This window comes from Budorcas taxicolor, chromosome 2, assembly GCF_023091745.1.
Source record: "Budorcas taxicolor isolate Tak-1 chromosome 2, Takin1.1, whole genome shotgun sequence".
Taxonomy (NCBI): domain Eukaryota; kingdom Metazoa; phylum Chordata; class Mammalia; order Artiodactyla; family Bovidae; genus Budorcas; species Budorcas taxicolor.
Genome location: NC_068911.1, coordinates 117,341,474 through 117,361,039, shown reverse-complemented (window position 1 = coordinate 117,361,039; position 19,566 = coordinate 117,341,474). Strand labels below are relative to the sequence as shown.

The 19,566-nt window shown below is 53.9% G+C and overlaps 1 protein-coding gene across 1 annotated transcript in view; it reads left to right on the top strand.

Moving 5' to 3' along the window:
• The window catches only part of TFCP2L1 (transcription factor CP2 like 1), a 62,026-nt gene that overhangs the window by 36,645 nt on the left and 5,815 nt on the right, over nt 1-19,566 (top strand). The window contains exons 4-13 of the mRNA XM_052664350.1: nt 2,600-2,676; nt 3,217-3,322; nt 3,966-4,072; nt 5,488-5,640; nt 9,471-9,581; nt 12,043-12,134; nt 14,142-14,190; nt 14,276-14,369; nt 16,425-16,515; nt 17,399-17,502. Of these exons, the coding sequence (XP_052520310.1) occupies nt 2,600-2,676; nt 3,217-3,322; nt 3,966-4,072; nt 5,488-5,640; nt 9,471-9,581; nt 12,043-12,134; nt 14,142-14,190; nt 14,276-14,369; nt 16,425-16,515; nt 17,399-17,502 (984 nt within the window). The remainder of the gene's footprint in view (nt 1-2,599; nt 2,677-3,216; nt 3,323-3,965; nt 4,073-5,487; nt 5,641-9,470; nt 9,582-12,042; nt 12,135-14,141; nt 14,191-14,275; nt 14,370-16,424; nt 16,516-17,398; nt 17,503-19,566) is intronic.

The window sequence follows — 19,566 nt, the reverse complement described above, 5'->3', positions numbered from 1 at the left end:
GAGGCAGCCTGAATGGAGAGGGAGCCAGGTGTCTGTCAGAAGCCTGAGCAGGGGGGGAATGTAGAGTGGCTGGGGGACTCCATGGGGAAGTGTAGGGGGTAGGTCTCTGCTGCTGGTAGAAATGGCTGGGACCCTGGACCTGAAGTCCCACTTAGTAGCTCTGATCCCTGAATGGCTGCCTGTGATGCTCAGGCCTGGGAACTATGTGTGGCACGGGAGGTACCTCCTGCCAGGCCTGAGCTGAGCTTGCCCTGCAGAGCCTGGGGTCAGTGTTAATAGGGCCCTAGGGCGCCTGTAAACCCACAGTAATGACCATTTGGGCCTTGGGCTTCATGCCAGAGCGGGCTGCATTCTTCCTCGGGGAAGGTGGAGGACACTGGAAAAACCAGTTAGGGCGTGGGAGGCTCCATTTCATGTAGCTGTCAAGAGAGTGTTGGCTCAGGAGCCCGGAAATGTTATGTGAAAAATCTGGCTTTTTCAGAAAGGTACTAGTGTCTGTTCAGATCAGCAAGACCCTTTGGAACCAGCATGAGGGCAGGGCAGGAGTCTGGGGTCTGTGCCTTTTCCTTCTGATGGGATGTGCCCAGCAGGACAACCTGAGCAGTTTTCATGGTCTTGGCCTGAATGGAGAGGGAGCCAGGGCTGGTGGAAGCCAGCTGGACAAGTCCTGCCTTCCTGAAGGGAGAAGGGAGCTTCGCTGAGTGGGCATCTCTGAGCCCAGCCAGCATTGTGTCCATGACCACACCACTGGGTCCCTCTGCTCCTCTCCCAAGATTCACATGGCCTTTGGCACGTGGTTGTTAATGCTCAGCAAATACTTGGAATGAATGATTGATTTCAGAGTGTCTGTCCATAATGTTTTTCATTGAGAGGAGGACTATAGTAGTTTCAAGGGGTTATTTTAACAAAAGAGCTACAAACATATTGGCTTAAAACAGAGCAGAGGTTTATTCTATCCCAGTTCTTCAGGCCGGAAGTCGGGAATCCGCCACAGCCGTGGGGGCTTTAGGAGAGAGTTTGTTCTTTGCGTCTTTTGGCTTCGGGTGGCTCCAGGCGCTCCTTGGCTTGTGGCCTCATCAGTCCGGTCTCTGCATCCGGTCTCCCATGCGTCCCTGCTCCCTCTTTTCTCTGTGTGTCCTCTTACAAGGGCATTGTCATTGGATGTAGGGACTTCCAGGACAAACCAGGATCATCTCTCCTCACCTCAATATCCTTAACTTAATTGCATCTGCAAAAACTTTTTCCAAAGCAAAGATAATATTCCCAGGTTCTGGAGATTAGGGTATGGACATATCTTTTGGGGGCTACAATTGAACCTACTCAAGGGAATCTTAATATTTGTCCAATCATTGCTTTTTTAGATATAGTAAGTCTGTTAGCCACTGGGTTTGTGCCGCTCCTAGATGCATATATATCTATATCTGTCTTTCTCTATATTAGATTTCCTTTTCTTTCATTGATTTAGGTTCAGTCCTTCCCCATTGAGTGTCTGATAATCATTCATGTTAACACAAAACTTTAGGAAATTAACTTTTTAATCTAGTGGTAACTTGGATTAAGTCTGCAAAACCCAGGGAAACCTCAGTGAGGTCTGGGGTTTAGTTAATTGCACTGTGCCATGGTCAGTTTTGATAGTGCGCCATAGTGAACTCAGATGCCACCCCTGGGGGAAGCTAGGGGCTGATGCTCAGGACCTTTGTGTACTATTTTTGTAACTTCTTGAGAGCCTATCATTATTAAAAGAATTTTTTTTTAACAGTTTGATTGGATTTACCAAGACCAGTGATGAAATCATTTGTTCTCTCTTATTTGCAACACATCCATTGTTAGGCTGCAATGTGTGGCAAGGTGTTTTAGAGTTGTCACTGAACTTGATTTGGAAAAAGTTGACATCGTTTGATAGGTGGTCTTTCTGTCTAGGAATGTTTTGTATTGTATTTTTTCAAGGTATGTTTTATCTTCCAGTAAAATGTGTGTAGTTTGCTTCAGGTAACTCGTAGATACTTTAAAGTTTGGTGTTTTAAGTTTGTTCTTATGGATGGATCTTTTCCCCATCTGTATTCTTTAACTGGCTCTTGCTGGCTACATGTCCTCAAACAGAATCCCCACACCTTTCAAATACATGAAATTCTTTTAGCTTGAGAAAATGCTCTTCATTCTGCAGTTAGAGACAATGTTTAACAGGTTTTTATTCATTCCTTTAAACTTGCTCTCAGAAAGGGTCCATCCGCTCAGTTATTGAATGTAGGTTTAAGTGTCTGTATTCTCCATCTGAGTGTATGGGGGATGCTCTTTATAAAGACATGCGAAGTTGTGCCCTGTAAGCGTGATGCTAACTGTATTGCTCTGGCTTCTGTCTTTGGAAGCTGTAGAGGTGCTGTCTCTCCCCAGCGGTCGTGTGCATATTACCGGGGGCCCTACCAGGTCAGATGGACAAATCCTGCCCATAGTGTGATCTGAGCCGCTCTTGTCCCCGGCTTTTCTTCTCTGCTTTGGTCGCAGAGCCATGAGGCCTGGGTGGGCATTGAGAAGGCCTCTGCTGTGGCGAAGCCCCCAATTTGAAAACAGAAGTGGAAAATGTACCATTAACTCCCTCCAGGTCAGTCTTATGAAATCCGACTGCTGGAGAACAGGAAACTGGGAGATTTTCAGGATCTGAACACAAAATATGTGAAGGTAAGGCTCCAGTCTGTACCTTGCCTTGGCACCTGGGGGTGCTTGATTAGGGGCCTAACACCTGGGCTTGCACTGGGAATCGGGAGTGCTTGGGAGGTTTGGGGAAAACTCCAGGGACAGAGGTGGGCTCAGGGTCCCTGGAGTGTGTGGTCTGAGGGGCCTTGGTCAGGCCGGCAGTGCTGGGAGCTGATGGCCAGGTCACACAGACTCGGGTTGCAGCCTGGCTTTGCCTCTTCCCAGTGTATTCTGAACCTCAGTTTGCTCACCGGCACAGAAGGTTTGTAAATGGCCCATGTGTACAAAGCACGTAGCAGCCCCTTGAGAGCAGGGCATCCCTCGCTGTTTGTGCTGTTGTTCGTATTGTTGGGGTTCCGAGGAGGGAGGGGTGACATGAGGAGCTAGGGGGAAAGGCCCCAGGCAGAGGGCCTCGGAGGAAGGGAGGTTTGTCTGGTTGGGGGAAGGTCAGGGCGGGTTCCTTGCGGGTCCCTCTGGGCCCCACACTCAGCTGTTCTCCCCCCTGCCCCTGACCCCGGCCCCCAGAGCATCATCCGCGTGGTGTTTCACGACCGGCGTCTGCAGTACACGGAGCACCAGCAGCTGGAGGGCTGGCGGTGGAGCCGGCCTGGGGACCGGATCCTGGACATTGGTGGGTTTCTGGGCTGACTGGGGGTTCTTCCTGGGCACCATCCAGACCCAGCAGTGTCCAGGGCCTCTTACCACACTTCTGCCTTGTGTGAAACCCCATGGGAGCTGGTGGAGGTGACCACCTCATGAGCCCTGCCCTCTGGGAGTACCCTTTTTGGGGTACATGGGGGGGCATTTAGAAATAAGGACCTGTCGTCAGGAAGTGAGAAGCAGGGAAACCTTCACAGAAGGATCCTGACTTGATGGAGGGCAGGGTGGGCATCAGAGAGGGGGCAACGGAAATGGAACTGAGGGCTCAGGCAGTGGTCCGCAGGCTTTTTATTCACAAAACTTGGGGCCACATGGGTTTTGGAATTCAGAAGTTGAAATAACAGTAGGGTGTGTAGACCCACAGTCGGGTCACACCGCCAACAGGCCATGTTCTTGTAGCCATACAGAGTGACAGCACACACTGGGGCGAAGGCTCGGGATAGCTTCATGGAGATTCAAGTCAGGATTCTGCCAAATGAGCTATGCAGAACCCAGCTTTCAGAACTCTTGGTGTTTCAAATTGTGTAAGGAGTTTGGACCTGTAATAGGAGTCCTTCCCGAAATATTGGGAGTGGCTGACGATTGCATTTTTGTGTGTGTGTGTGTGTGCACAGATATTCCACTGTCTGTTGGTATCTTGGACCCCAGGGCCAGCCCGACCCAGCTGAATGCAGTCGAGTTTTTGTGGGATCCTTCAAAGAGAGCATCTGCGTTCATTCAGGTGAGCAGGAAGGAGGTTGCCCTTTGTGGGGAAGTCAGAACTTTGGGGTCCATCGTGTTGTTTCTCAAAACCATCCATGCGTGGGGCCTTGATGGGCTTTTGCCCTTGGCCACAGGCAAGGAGGCTGAGAAGGAGGGTGAATGGGCCAGAACCATGAGACTGGGTGGCCACTGGGGCTAGGAGGAGGATATGGGACGCTGTAGACTCCTGCGTGGGTGCTGCTCATCAATATGTAAGCTTTCTATGCAGTAACTGAGTCCTAGCATACAGAATTTGAAGTATAAATTTTTTTTCATAATTGTTTCTATTATTAAATGTTTAATTCTGAAGCTCCTGGTATGAAAGTAAAAGTCTTAGTTGCTCAATTGTGTCTGACTCTTTGGAACCCCATGTACTGTATATCCCGCCAGGCTCCTCTGTCCATAGGATTCTCCAGGCCAGAATGCTAGAGTGGGTTGGCCATTTCCTTCTCCCAGGGATCTTTCCAACTCAGGGATTGAACCCGGGTCTCCTGCATTGCAGGCAGATTCTTTACCATCTGAGCCAACAGGGAAGCCCATAAGAGCTTCTGCTATGGACCTGACTTTATGTTAAACACTACAGCGGATCCAGGTGGCCGAGGACATGGCCAGGGCCCTGTGCTTCTGGGCTTCCCCTGGCTCTCTCACTTGCTGTGGGTCCCTTTTTGAGCCTCTTGGTTTTCCTCTCTGTCTTATAAATTAGAGAATGAAAACAGAGGCATGACCACAGGCCTGGTTCATAGTAATCGCTCAGTGAGAGTAAGCCTTTTTGCCTTGCATGGTTATAATACTCGAATTGCATTTTGAAAGAATTATTATAATGTTATTGTTTATTATTACAACAATATGTAGTTGTATTGGGTTGGCCAGAAAGTTTGTTTGGATTTTTCATACCACCTTATGGAAAAAACTGCAACTAACTTTTTTGCCAACCCAATATTATGACAATGTGATTACATTATTATAGCAATCAGTACACATCAAGTGCTTTCTGTGTAGCAGGCACTTACCAGAAGTAAAGAAATGGTTCTATCTTCTGGCCTGGCCTGACTAGGCTCCTAGGGACTAAGCTGTGGTCCCTGCTCGGTGCTGTCTGGGATTTGCCCAGCAGAGGTCTCAAGGGGAGGAGTGAAAGGGAGTTGCTGGAGTCAGTGGGCCTGGAGTAATGGCAAGGACTTAGCTGGTCAGGCAGGGCCTCCAAGGTCAAAGGATGGAAGTGAGAAGCTGTGGGGGGTGGCCAGTGGCCTGATGGAGTGGCCAGCACTGGGGGACAGTGGGGAGGTGGAGGCGGGCCTGACTGTGTGGGATGGACACATCTACTGGGAGAGGAGCTCCTGGGGGTTCAGACCCCACCCTCGCCCACCTCTGGCTAACTGCCTGCCGCATCCCCCACAGGTGCACTGCATCAGCACCGAGTTCACCCCGAGGAAGCACGGGGGTGAGAAGGGTGTGCCCTTCCGGGTGCAGATCGACACCTTCAAGCAGAGTGAAAATGGAGAGTACACGGAGCACTTGCACTCAGCCAGCTGCCAGATCAAGGTGTTCAAGGTAGGACGGCCGCCAGCACCCCGCCCACCGCCACCCCCGCCCAGGACTGGAGGCCAAAACCCCAGAGCCCGGCAATGAGGGCAGCGGCCAGGGGCTGGGGGCTCCTGCCTGGGCTCTTTCACCCTCACAGCAGCCGGGCTCAGCTCTGCCTGACCAGAGTGGTGGGACTGGCACAGTTAGAGATTTCTGTTTTCCTCCCAAGCACTTTGGCCGCAGGTTCCGTGATTGCCCATTAGATTCTCCTAAAAAAACAAGTCAGGAGACCCCCTTTGAAGGTCCTGACCATGGATGTTATTTTTCAAAATGTTTTTTATAGCGGTATAGTTAATTTACAAAGCTGTGTTAGTTTCAGGTGTATAGTGCAGTGATTCAGTTATATGTATTAATTCTTTTCCATTATAGCTTATTACAGAATATTTCATAGAGTGCCCTGTGCTGTACAATGGGTCCTTGTTGGTTATCTGTTTTACATATGTTACCGTGTATCTGTTAATCCCAGTGGATGTTGTTCTTTAGGGCCCCGAGACCCTTGTCCCTCTGCAGTGGCCTCCTGGCACTGCCTCCCTTTTCCTTTCTTGCCTCACCCCCTGCAGTTGCCTGTCATTGTTTCTCATCCCATCTCTCTGGACAGATTATTTCCTAAAAATGACTGCCGGTGGTGCAGCTCAGGGTGGCCCTGTGGGGAGGGGGTGACAGCAGAGTCCATGTCACTCTGGTGGGTGCACTGGCCCTGAGCAGGACTGCTGCCAGCAGATGGGACCAGCCTGCTTTCCTGGGGAATCCTAGCAGGTGCCTGAGGACCAGCCCAGGTGCCTTTCCCTCTCCTCCTGGTCTTTCGCAATCGGGACCTGGGGACTTATTGACAGAGTTCCAGCTGCTGGAGCTGGAGATGCCAGAGGGAGAGGCTGTAGAAACGAGGGCCTGTCCCAGAAGAAGCTGGGTCAGTGTTGCTGTTCCTGAGCTAGGGATGGATGAGGAAATAAACGCCTGCAGGTAGAACCATCAGCCTGGTGGCAGAGTGCTCATCTGGCCCATTTCCCACCTGGACAGGAAGGCCCTGAAGCTGACCGTGTCTGCACTTAGGTGACCACACAACTGGGCAGCCAGCTTCATCCCCACTGATAGTGTCTGGCCATCTGAGGGCTGTGGGCAAAGGGTTCTGAGGCCCTGGCCAGGCTCTATGTGTTGGTGGAGGTGAGTTTGTGTCTGCTGCCAGAGCAGTGGCACCTCCAGAAACCTACTTCAGCATGATGAAGCCTTGAATCTGGCCTCCAAAGGAAGTTACATTTCTCCCCCATATTTATATCCCCCTCCTGATGTAAAAAAAAAAAAAATTACCAAAGTTGAGTGGCTTAGTACTACATTATTTTTTAAATGCTGAAGTCTGAAACAGGTTTCACTGGGCTAGGGTCAGGCGTCAGGAAGGTTAAATTCTTTTCTGGAGGCCGTAGGGGAGAATCTCTTTCCTTGCCCTCTCCAGCTTCTAGAGGCATCTGCATTCCTTGGCCCGTGGCCCCTCCTCCATCCTCAAAGCCAGCATCACCCATTCCCTCCATGTTCCCCGCAACATACCCTTTAAGCCTCCATGGTTACACTGGGCCCACTGGGATGATCCAGGCTCCCCTTCCTGTTTTAGTCTCTCACTGTTGGCGATCCTGATTCCATCTGCAACCTTGCCCTCTTGTGCCCTAAGGTAACATTCTCCCAGGCTCTGGGAATTAGGGCGGGGCCATCTTTGGAGAGCATTATTCTGCAGATCCTGTTCACCCGTGCCTCTGGTCTTGGGTTCTCGATTCTAGCTCACCCTGGACAGCTCTGAGGCCGCACAGTGGGTGGTCTCTGCCTGTCCTGCAGTCCCATCCTCTCTTGGTTGTGTGCAGACCACATTCCACCACCCATCTTCTGCCCTCAGGTGGAGTTGCATCCAGTGTGATGCCCTGGGATCAGGCCCTGGGCCAGCTGGTAGGAGGGAGGATCAGTCTGTGCCAGGGATGCCCAGTTCTCCCCATGGCCCCTGCCAGCTCCCCCTGTTACACCTCAAGGCGGACACTCAGAAATGAGGGCTCTACCTGGCTCCTCAACACCACACCAGCCCTTATTGGGGCAATTGAGCTGGAAGCTGCTTTGGCATCTCCTGAGAGAGGGAAGGAGCATCTGTCACCCAAAATGAAAGTGAAAGCAAAAGTGTTAATCGCTCTGTCATTTATGTCCGACTCTTTGCAACCCCGTGGACCATAGCCCACCAGTCTCCTCTGTCCATGGATTTCTCCAAGCAAGAATGCTGGAGTAGGTAGCCATTGCTTTCTCCAGGGAATCTTCCTGACCCAGGGATCCTACCTGGGTCTCTTGCATCTCAGGCAGATTCTCAACCATCTGAGCCACCAGGGAAGCTCTGTCACCTGAAATGAGCTCCTCAGAATGCCTGAGGTGGCCTGGCCACCCACCCACAGGAGCAGTTGAGATAGGTGTGCACCAGGGCCAGGCAGAGCCCTGCCAAACTGCCCGTAACTCTCCTATCTCAGGTTACCCTGGTTACTAGGAAGCCTCTGGCTTCTTGGGTTGCTGCCCTGGGGCTCTGTGGGGATGTCTTAGGACTCTCCTTATCCTGCCAACTCCTTGCAGGGGTCTCCCTGGGGCTGAGTGGTGTCCCCCACAGGCAGGTTCAGCCTTGTTCTGCCAGTAATGTTTCTGGGCCGGGAGGAAAGGCCTCCTTTCTGGGACAGGATGGAGGTGGAGCAGGGAAGCCAGATAATGGGGATCCAGCTACCTCATGCCTGGCTCTCCTGCTGGACACCAGATCCGTCATTCATGTTCCCATAGGACCCCCAGCAAAGCTCCCTCCCTCCAGCCTGGGTGTCCCCTCAAAGGCTATTTCCTAATGCCCCCTGAGTTGGGAGTCAGCAGCTGCAGCCTGAGGAAAGTGCCCGCCAGGATGATCCCAAAGGCACCATGGAGCGGAAGGGTGGATTTTCTTCCCTGACTGCGCACCTCGTGTGGTCTGCCCCATACAGAGTGAAACACTCAGTTCAGGGCCCTTCGGAGTCTTGATATCTGGCCTTGCCCACCAGACTGTGAACTCGAGAGGGGATAGTCTGAGTGGTCCAAACAGTCCCCATCAGCTGGGCCTGCTGGAGCCAGCCTGGGGGCTGTGCCCAGCTGGGCTTCTGACCTGGAATCTTGACTCGATCAGCACGTGGTTCCTCTCCGGTCTCGATGGGTCACTGGGCCTTCTGTCTCCTTAATCTGTAAATGAGGCCGATAGTAGTACCTGTGAGGCCTGGATGCCTGTGAATTCCTCAGATGCGCTGGGTGCCCAAGACAGGCCATGTCAGGATGGCTGTTACCCCGCAGGCAGACTGTAAGCTGGGAGTGTGCCCAGAGTCCTAAGTGTTAGGGGCAAGGAGGCCTTAGAGGCGGACCGCGAGTGTAGATGGAGCCCTGGCTAGCAGGCCCTAGTCTGTCCGCTTCTTGTCTCTCTCTATGGGGAACCCAAGGAAGGCTCCTGAGGGGTCCTTTCCATTAGCAAGTGGCCACTGGTAAAGCTCTGCCCCAAGCATGCCTGCCAGAACAGCTGAGCGGACCCTGTAAGAGTTCCTGAAGGACCAGGAGTGGGCTCTGAGCTCCCTTGGGGTGGGCAAGGATTCCAGGCTGAAGGGCCATGTGGCGGATGCCTGGGAGATGAGAGACAGTCTTTCCTGTCCGCGAGACCCTGCTTGGGGTGAGGGCGGAGTGTGCCAGCCTTAGGGGCTGCCCCTCAGCTCTGGGTCTGCCCCAGACAGCTGCCTCTGCCAGCTTTGAGCTCATTGGACCCCTGTGCTCTGCACTTACAGCCAAAGGGAGCTGACCGGAAGCAGAAGACCGACCGGGAAAAGATGGAGAAAAGAACGGCCCAAGAGAAGGAGAAGTACCAGCCGTCCTATGAGACCACCATCCTCTCAGAGGTGAGCCGGGGGCCTCCTCCTGCGGGTGGGCAGGGGGCTGTCAGCCTGGATCCTTGGAAAAGTGCCCGTTTGGGGTGAATGCTTCTGAGAACGCTGTTCAGTCCTGGTGTGTTCCCGTGTCTGGAACTGCTGGCATCTGAGGCCTGGTGTCCAGGGACACGTTTTACAAATACCTTCTAACTCTCGGCTGCCGTTGGCACATTTCACCAGGTATATTTCAAAATTAGGTGTTGTTTTTTTTTTAATAGATAATATATTCATGTGGTCCAAATTCAAAAGATATAAGAATCTCCATCAGAAAAGATCTCTCCCAGCACTATCCAGCCTTGGTTTTTCTTCCTCAGGGCGGTAGGTGACCCTGGTTCCTCTGTATTGGGCCCCACATTCTCTGAGAAGGAAACCAATTCAAACAAGTTTGCGCCACGCGTGCTTTTTTTTCCCCCAACAGTACACACACACAGACACACACACACGCACACACAGTCACTGTTCTAAAGTTGACTGTCTCTATTTCCTGGCGTTTCTTATCTGTTCATAAAAGAGCTTTCCAGTGCTTCATCCAGCTCTATAGCCTTCTCTGGGTGGACAGCCTGCTGGCGGACTCTGGACTGTTCTCAGGCTCCTGCTGTTTCACACAGGGCGCCGTGAACACCTTGCTCATGTGAAGTTCTCCACGAGGAAAGAATGTCTGCAGCTTCTGTTCTCGGAGCGGGGGTTGCTGGGTCCAAGGGGGTAACACCCACTCTGTGGCTGTTGGGATGGATATTGGGGTGCATTTCCTCATAACCCAGGTGCTGACACCAGCCTTCTCTGTCCTTCCATCCAGGGTCCGTCTGAGACGCTCCCTATCGCAGGCTCCTTTTCCTCCTGTCACGGGCCCTTCCTGCTGCTGCTGCCGCGTTTACTGGGCTCTGTTTTTGATTTTAACAACTCTTCCCCACTGTGCCCTGTGATCAGGCCAGCTAATAAGTGTTGTGTGAATATTGTGACTTACTCGGGAGGCCCTCCATGGATGCCTGAGGTCCAGTGCTGACCATGGTGGGGTTAAGTGTGTGAAGGGTGAGGTCCAGACACAGGGTGGCTCAGAGACCGGTGACTAGGTCCTGTCTGAGGAGCTGTGCATGTATGTGAGGATGTGTGTGTGGGTGTGAGAGAGACACACACACAAGCCATCTCCAGAGGAGTATTTGCAAAAGGAGAGCAGGGACACTAATTTTGCAGACAGACGCATGGTGGCCTTTCATTGGATCGAGGCTGACGGTGGCCGAGAGCCCCGGCACGGGAGGAGCCCTGCCCCCTGGAAGCTGGTCAGAGCCAGCAATACATGGTGTGGGGCAGCGCTTGGACGCTTAGCTCTTCCCGGGCTTGGTAAATGCTGGTGACATGCCCTGAGGACCCTTCCTGTTGCCCAATCCTGTCTGTGGCCACCTCTCCTTCCAACCTGGGCCTCAGCCTCTGGTGCCTGCCTCTCCCCTGACTTCCCTGCTGGAGGACGGGTCCCCTGGGTGCTCCAGGCTATGTCCCAGCCCCTCTCCCCGACCAGGTATTGAAATCCCTACCCAATCTGTAACTTTAGGAGCTGCCGGCTCCCCTCTTGTCAGCTCATCAGTTTTCCTACCCCCGAGGGCTCCAGGACTCGGCACCAACACATTCCAGCCCTCACTCGGAACAGAGTTAAATATTGACCCACCCTGTGGTCAGGTGGGTGATCGTAAGTCTCAGGAATGCTTCCGTCTGACCGTGTCCAGAGCCGGGTCATCGCAGAAAAAGGAAGTGGTGAATGCTTGGTCCCCCAACCCCCAGGCAGCACCCACATGTCTAGGCTTACTTCGGGGGACTCCTACATGTTTATTTAGGCTTCAGCACAAGAAGTTCCGGGCATTCAGGGGTCACATCGTTTGTGTTGCTGTGTCTCCCTCGGCTCCTGGGTTGAGCAGGATGCCTCAAATGTTATAAATACCCGTGGAGTTGTGCTGGGGACAGGCTGCTACAAGCCAGTGTGGAGGTGCCTGTCCCTGTCATCTGAGGGCCATCTGGAAATGCTGTTAGTAATACGGAGCTTCGTTGGTGATTTTCTTTTGGAAGTGGGCCAGTGCTCCCTGTTTCTTGCATTTACACCCATTTGTCTGTATGGGGAAGACCTGCCTGTGGGCACCTGGCCTGTCCTGCACTGATGAGGTTTCCCTCTTTGCTTTGGCTGCTCGGAAGCTCTGACAGACATGTGTCATGCTTTGCTTGCCCTGGGGATGACCTACTGATGACGAGGTCTCTTCTTGGCTCTATCTGATTTCTTCGGTGTGGTCTGAGCACCCTGCCCATCCCTGGGTACCAGGTCAGTGTGGGTTGGGTGTTGAAAGGTTGTGATTTCACACCGAGTGGGAGGGCTAGGGAAGCTGGGCTCATCTCATCTGCAGGTCTGGGTCTTCGGGGACCACTGCCACCCTGTGCTCTCTCCCCACAGTGCTCCCCATGGCCCGATGTGGTTTACCAGGTGAATAGTGCCTCATCCCCAAGCTACAACGGCTCACCAAACAGCTTCAGCCTCGGCGAAGGGTACGTGCACCCTCTCTCCTTTGTGGTCTGTAAACTGACCACAGGTGCAGACTCATTCTATGTGTCTTCACTGCTCTTGTAGCCCGGCATCAATTGGGTTTCAGGGCGGTTGACTGGTGTTCACGACCATTTTTAGCATCATGTGTACAGGTTTTCAAGCTTGATTACACTTCTAGAAAGGCCGACTGGTGGAGTAACTAAGCACCCAGCACCCACTCCCTCCCCAAGTTAAGGTGGGCCAGCCCGTGAGCTCCTGGGCCACCTCCTAGACAGCTGGGGCCTCAGCAGGTGGACGTCTGGGCCCCGTAGTGGCTGGAGGGGCTTCTTAGATCTTGCTGCAGCCCTTGTGCATGATCACTGGGCAGAGGGGCTCAGCTCAGGATCTTTCCCACACCTCTGGGTGTCCGGACCCACAACACAGAAGCGACTTCAACTCTGGTCACCGGCTCTGCCAAGGCCCAGGCCGTGCTGATTCCAAGGTGACAGATGTGCAGGGACCAGCAGGCAGCTGTCCCTCCTATCCTGTGGTGTCACCATGACGACACTGCCCTCCCTGTTGGTGGGGGCAGGAAGGATGCCAGACGGGTTTAACAGGGGCATGTAGAACATGCGGGTTGTTTGGAGCCCCTGCTTGGCAGAGAACTTCACTGATGAGCAAGCCAGACAAGAACTTGATTTACTAGGTAAGGACAGTCCTTACCGAGAAGGGGGCACAAGGAAGGGCTGCTGTATTTTATTCAGGCAGTGAAAAAAAATGAAAGTGTTAGTCGCTCAGTCGTGCCCGACTTTTTGTAACCACGTGGGCTATAGCCTACCAGGCTCCTCTGTCCATGGGATTCTCCAGGCAAGAATACTGAAGTGGGTTGCCATGCCCTTCTTCAGGGGATCTTCCCAACCCAGGGATCAAAGCTGGGTCTCCTGCACTGCAGGCAGATTCTTAACTCTGCACCTTTCTGCAGGCAGATTCCTTCACTTCCTGCAGTCTCAGTTTCCCTACTTCCAGGGGAGTATGAATTCCACACTCGGTCAGGGGAATATGTGTAGAGTCCTGGTACCCCCAGACCCAGATGACCTGCATCTATAGTCACTGATGACTGGCCTAGGAATCATTGCTGCAAAGGTTTTTTCTTTTTTCCTTATTGTTACAGGGTGCTTTCCAGGTGGCGCTAGTGGTAAAGAACCTGGCTGCCAGTGCAGGAGACATAAGAGATGTGGGTTTGATCCGTGGGTCAGGAAGATTCCCCTGGAGGAGGGCATGGCAACCCACTCCAGTATTATTCTTGCCTGGAGAATCCCATGGACAGAGGAACCTGGTGGGCTACAGTCCATAGGGTCGCGGAGTTGGATGTGACTGAAGCAACTTAGTGTACGCACACACACACATACACACTTACATACATAATGTAAAACTTATCGTTTGAACAAATTGAAGTGGCCAGGTCAGTGACACCAGGTGCCACTGTAGGATTACCACTGTCCATCTGGGAGGGTCGTCTCTGACTGTCTTTCTCTTGGCTTAAAAGCCCAGATGTTTAGGTCTCTGCCTCCCTTTGGGAGAAAGCCATGAGAAAGATTTTCTCCCAGTGGATGCCAAACTGTGGGTGCTGTTGCTACAGAATGGTTCCCCAGGGATTCCTCTGCCCTCTCCTGGGTGTGGTTGGCCTTTTGCCGTCTTAGCACCAAGTCCCTGAGAGGCTCGAGGTCTCCTTGGTCAGTCTGTCCTTCACTGACTGGGGCTCGAGGTGGGGACCATGAAATCTGCCCAAAACAAGCCCGGAGCCTTAGAGGAGGGATGGGGGTGTGTAGCTTATGGGAATGTGTAGCTCATCAGGACCCTTGTCCACATCAGAGGCTTTGTTAAGAGTTTCCAGGGATGGAGCAGGGCTCCTGCTTGTATTTTTCGCGAGGACCCGTTTTGTTTCCAGCGAGCCCCAGAGCCGAGGGACATGAAAGGCAGGCCAGCAAGGAGCGTCCCGGCTGCTCACAGCCTCTCCTCTTCCTTTGCAGCAACAGCTCCCCAACCCACCCGGTGGAGGCCCTGCCCGTGGGCAGTGATGTAAGTGGCTGCGGTGGGGCTCTGGCTACCTGTTCCCGCACCGGTGAGTGTGCGCCCCCTCAAGGCCTGTCCTCTCTGCCTGCAGCACCTGCTCCCCTCCGCCTCCATGCAGGACGCCCAGCAGTGGCTCCACCGCAACAGATTCTCCCAGTTCTGCCGGCTCTTTGCCAGCTTCTCAGGTGAGCATCTCTGAACGGTGCACAGAACCTACCGGGATCTCAGAACACTGAACACGTGCTCTGGGCACCCTGGACACCCAGGGGCTGTGGTCTGTCCTGGGGACACAGAGGCATGTGGTCACTCACGTGTGCTGGCCCTGGGCCCAGGGCTCAATGGGCAGGCCTGCCCCTGGGGTGTCCACCTGCTCGTGGCTTTAAGGGATGGCCATCTGGGAGCCTTTTCAAGCTGCTCCTTGCCTGCGGGGTGGGCTCTGTGCCTCCTGGAGGGGCCCCTTAGCCAAGAAGACCAGGGTGTACTCAGCAAGCCTCCTGGCCTCTTCCACCCAAATGCTGCTCATCACGCTGTCTCCAGGTAAGCAATGTGGGAGGTGGTGCAGCCAAGGTGAGAAGGGAAAGCGGGCTCTTCCTTCTGTAGAGGCTTTTCAAGCCCCTGCTGATGAGCCCATCAGACAGCAGCCCTGAGCTGGGGGCAGTGGGGGACAGGGAAACTGAGCCATGAAACTTGCCCCCTGGCAGTCCAGAGTGACAGGGAGTCATTGTTGGCTGGAACCAGAGGAGTGGCCGCCAAGGACATCTGTGGTAGCAGAAGGGAAACAGCACCCCAACAGTCATCTTTGAGCTCAGTTCTTCTTAGCACATCCTTTGTGCTGGGGGTGGACTGGATGAGGGCGGTCAGGCAGGGACTCCAGCCTCAGGCAGCTCTGAGTTGGCACAGAGGTGTAAACTGCCCATCTCAACACACTGTGACCCTTCTGTGATGGGCAGGCTTGGAGGAGGGTCTTGGAAGACTGGGAGGGAGGCAGGCTGAGGGCGCCTCCACCTTAAGCAAGGTGTAGTGTAGACCTCGTTGAGGAGGTATCTTTGAGGAAATCCTGGAAGGAGTGCGAGTCAAGTGGGTGTGTGTGTGTGTTGGGGGCTGGTGAGCTTTCCAAGCAGAAAGGTTGGGGCCTGTCTGGTGTGGCCACAGAGCTGAGGGCCCAGATGATGGGGTTGAGTGGGTCAGACAGGAGGTAAGGTCAGAGAGGGAGGTGCCCAGGGACCTTGGTGCAACAGTGTGAGGGCGTGCCTTTTATTTCCTATGAAACAGGAGCCAGTTTGACTGCAGAAGTATACTGCAAACTGTATCTTAACTGTAGCAGGGAAAGGGGGTAGACGCAGTAACTCTGGACCACGTGGCTGTTGGCCAGGTTTTAACAGAAGGCTGATGTCATCCTTGTACCTTGGAGAGTCCACATGAGCTCAAGGCTCTTGGGGGCTGTTCGGTCTTTGAGGAAAGGACCATGTCCACCGATTATGATCACCCCAAACTGGGAGCACCCACGATGCCCATCAGCAGAGAGAGGGTACAGGCATTGTGATTTATTCATGTCATGAGTACTATCTAAAAGTGGGCATGAATGATTCATATTGCATGCAATACAGATGAGCCTTAAATGAAACTTGGAGGGAGAGTCAGACTTAGAAAGGTGCAGTTTCCAATTCCATTCACGTAAGTGCCATGTGAATGGAAAACAGCGTGAAACTCCTCTGTGTGTAAGAAATCAGGACAGCAGTTTCCCAGAGGTGGGGAGAGGGGTAGTAGCTGGCATGAGGGGCACATGAGCTGGTGGGAATGTCCTACCTCTTGATCTGGGTGCTAGGTGCATGGGTGTCTGGGTGCCCAGGCTCCCTGGCAGCCTCCAGAGAGCCATGAGTTTCTGCCTACAGGCAGGTACACACATGATCAGTGCCACGTGCTGATAAGATACATCATGGACAGTGATGCTAATAAAAGGCCCAGAGGAAGGGTCAGGCCCAGGTAGAGAGGATGACTAACCAGCAAATGCCTGTCAGTTCTGCTGAGTTTGTGAACCTCGTTGTTGAGTTCTGACACCTCTTGGGCTATGATCTGATGTTGTTTAGCTCTTGCCATTTCTCTGTGTGGGATGCCCATGCCTCCTGAGGCGGAGGCTGGCTCTTCCCTGCCCCGGGTTGGCAGGTACCTGGGGAGGTGACCGTGTAACAGCCTCAGGCCTCAGTCACCGTGGAACAAGCCGGCCCCATTTACCTGCCCAGGTGCTGACCTGCTCAAGATGTCCCGAGACGACTTGGTCCAGATCTGTGGCCCTGCAGATGGGATCCGGCTCTTCAACGCCATTAAAGGCAGGTAGGTGCCAGTTCCCACAGGAGGCAGGGTATGGCTGGTGGCCTGCATCTCTCAGCCCCCTGGACACCTGGTGGGCTAGCTAGTGGGATCTGGGCTCCTCTGGGGTGAGTGCAGGAGGAGGTGGTAGGAGTGGGGTGGGGGCCAGAGCCCATGTTGGAGAGGGTGAGATTCCCTGGTTTGCAACCCACCCTGCCTGGAGGCCCACTCCCTCCTTCCCTCTTGCTGGCTTGATGGGGGCCTTGGTCTCTGAGTCTCGGCCTCTTGGCTGTGGATTCTGAGATGCCTGTCCCGTCCTCCCAGTGCAGGGGGCAGGGGGCAGGTGTGGATGGAGTGGTCTAAATAGCCACACATGGACAGCACCGCTTTGAGAGTGAGAGGGTATGTCTGGGTTTGAATGCCATATCTGCCTCTTAGGAACTTGGCAACTGGGTCAAGCCCTTAATCCCCATGAACCTCAGTGTCCTCATCTGTACAATGAGGGACAGTGGTCCTGGCTCCCCCATAGATGTGCGAGGATGCAGTGAGCTCAGAGTTAAGCCGAAGAATGCATTTGCTCTGATTATCACCCTGAAGAACCTCGTATCTTCAGATTGGTGCTACAGGCAGAGTCCACTCTGGGCAAGTGGCAGGTCCTGGGTGGGGGTTGGGGGTTCTCCCATCCCCTGGTCAGCAAGTCTGCTCGAAGATGTCAGGGCTCACCTGGATGGGACCCTCTCCCTGACAGCTCCTCCCTCAGAGGAGGAAGGCACTCTGCATCCCCACAACCTTCTTTATTCCCCCTAAGTCCCTTCTACTGTTCTTTCCACCCTGTGTTCTGGAACATTCTGGAACAACAGAGCTCGGTCCCCCATACCTGCTCCTTAACTTCCTTTCCTCCTGCCAGGAACGTGAGGCCGAAGATGACCATTTACGTCTGCCAGGAGCTGGAGCAGAGCCGTGTGCCCCTGCAGCAGAAGCGAGATGGCAGTGGGGACCCCAACCTGTGTGGTGAGTTGTGGGGAGCAGAAGCGGGACGGCAGCGGGGGCCCCAGCCTGGGTGGTGAGCTGTGGGGAGCAGAAGCGGGACGGCAGCGGGGGCCCCAGCCTGGGTGGTGAGCTGTGGGGAGCAGAAGCGGGACGGCAGCGGGGGCCCCAGCCTGGGTGGTGAGCTGTGGGGAGCAGAAGCGGGACGGCAGCGGGTGCCCCAGCCTGGGTGGTGAGCTGTGGGGAGCAGAAGCGGGACGGCAGTGGGGGCCCCAGCCTGGGTGGTGAGCTGTGGGGAGCCCCTCCCCCGGGCTGGTGAGAGGGCAGCAAAGCGATAGGGAGAGTCCTCTGGCTGAGAGTGTCTCCCCTGATCTGCCTTGCATGCAGGAGGGGTTCTGCTGTGCTTCATCCTGGGATTGAAATGTATAAGGTGGAGATTATCTCTGAGAAGGTCTTGTCCCATGTACTGATATCCCATCTGGGGAAAGAGGCCTGGAGCGGAGATGTGGCCCCCGATGTCACCGAGCTACTCAGGGGAGAACTGGGAGTCGGGCTTTCTGGCTCCCTGGCTGGTGACAAGTGCCACCTGACAAGTGTATTCCCAGGAGTGTGTCCTCCTGTGTTCCCGCAGCTGGGTGAGGCTTTCTCATTTGGTTTGGCTACTGCCTGAGAGGGTCTTAGAGCACCTCTGGAGCACATGGTTCTTTGGGGCTAGCAGTTTTCAGCACCTTGTTTCTGAGCATCTTTAAGCGCTGAGTCTGACAAGCTGCCTGGCTCCACCCGCGTGGTCTGAACTCTGCATTGTCTGCAGTGCGAGCCCCCCTTATCCCCACCCCTCTCTGCCATGTGCCCCTCCAGATCAGCAAGGGACCCAACAGGGTTTGCTATAGGGGAAACTGAGGCACAGAGGCTGCCCTGAGAGGCCAGGGTCAAGTGGCAGAGATAGGATCCAAATATCCGGCCCCTGGCAGCTGGCGTCCAGGCCTCAGGACATGTGTGCAAGAGTCCAGCCCTCTGCCTGCAGTCAGTCTGGGAAGGACAGAGCCTGAGTCTCACAGTTTCTTGTACGCGTGGAAAAAGCAGGCAGGCGCCCCAGCCCACACCCCAAGGCTCAGAGGTCTGGAGAGGGCCGAGGTCTGGCTTCTCGGGGGTGGCAGCTTCGGGCTTTGCGCTTAGGCTGACCCACTCGAGGGCCTCTTGTTGCCTCACTTGAGAAACAAGATGAGAGGAGCTCTGAGTAGTGGAGGCTGTCTGCTGTTCAGAGCAGTGCTGGTCACCTCCACATTCCTCCAGCGGCAGGAAAGGCCAGAGATGAAAGGTTACAACCACAGGGCTAAACTGGAATCCCTCTGGTTCTTTGATGCCTGCAGTCCAATTTGTTTGAGGAGTAAAATAAGAAAAAGTGGAACTAGCTCTGAAAAGTTGGGGTGTGGGGGAAAAGTACAGTGAGGAATCTTGGAACAGAGATTCTGGGATTCTTACCTGGTTAGTTCAGGAAGGAACATTACCCAGTGACCACATTCTGTGAACAGCGTGTGAAATCCTGGGAAGGTGAGTCTGTGTGTGGCTTCTGTAACTTCCCTCAAGGGGGCCACTGTGTGTGAGCATGTGCGTGTCCGTGCCCTTTTAGTAGATGGAGCTGCCGATCAGATTTGTTGAACCAAGGGTTTCTTCCTTTAGTTGAGGGAGAAGTTTGGGCACCTCTTATTTAATCCAGTTGTGTTTTAGTTTTTGAGGGACTTGAGGTCCCTGAGGGTTGAGGTCTGCCCCTTTTTCCCCCCATCACCCATGGGGTTTGTTCCTCCCTAACTGGTTTGGGTTTTGCTACTAAGCCTCATGGTCACTATTATCCCAACTGTCTGATGACATTCCTGGTGCCACCTTGTTCACCCTTCTGGGTCACAGTGCTCCAGCTGGGTGTTGTCTGTGCTATGGAGGAGGGCGAGGGCCAGCCCCTCTCTCTTCTGCTGTCAGGTAGCAGTTATCCTTGAGTCTCACTCTTGGCCACTCTTGGAGCCATCCAGTAACCCCTTTAACCAATGGAAGGGAAGGAAGGCAGACACGGGATTTCCTCCACCTGCCCAATGC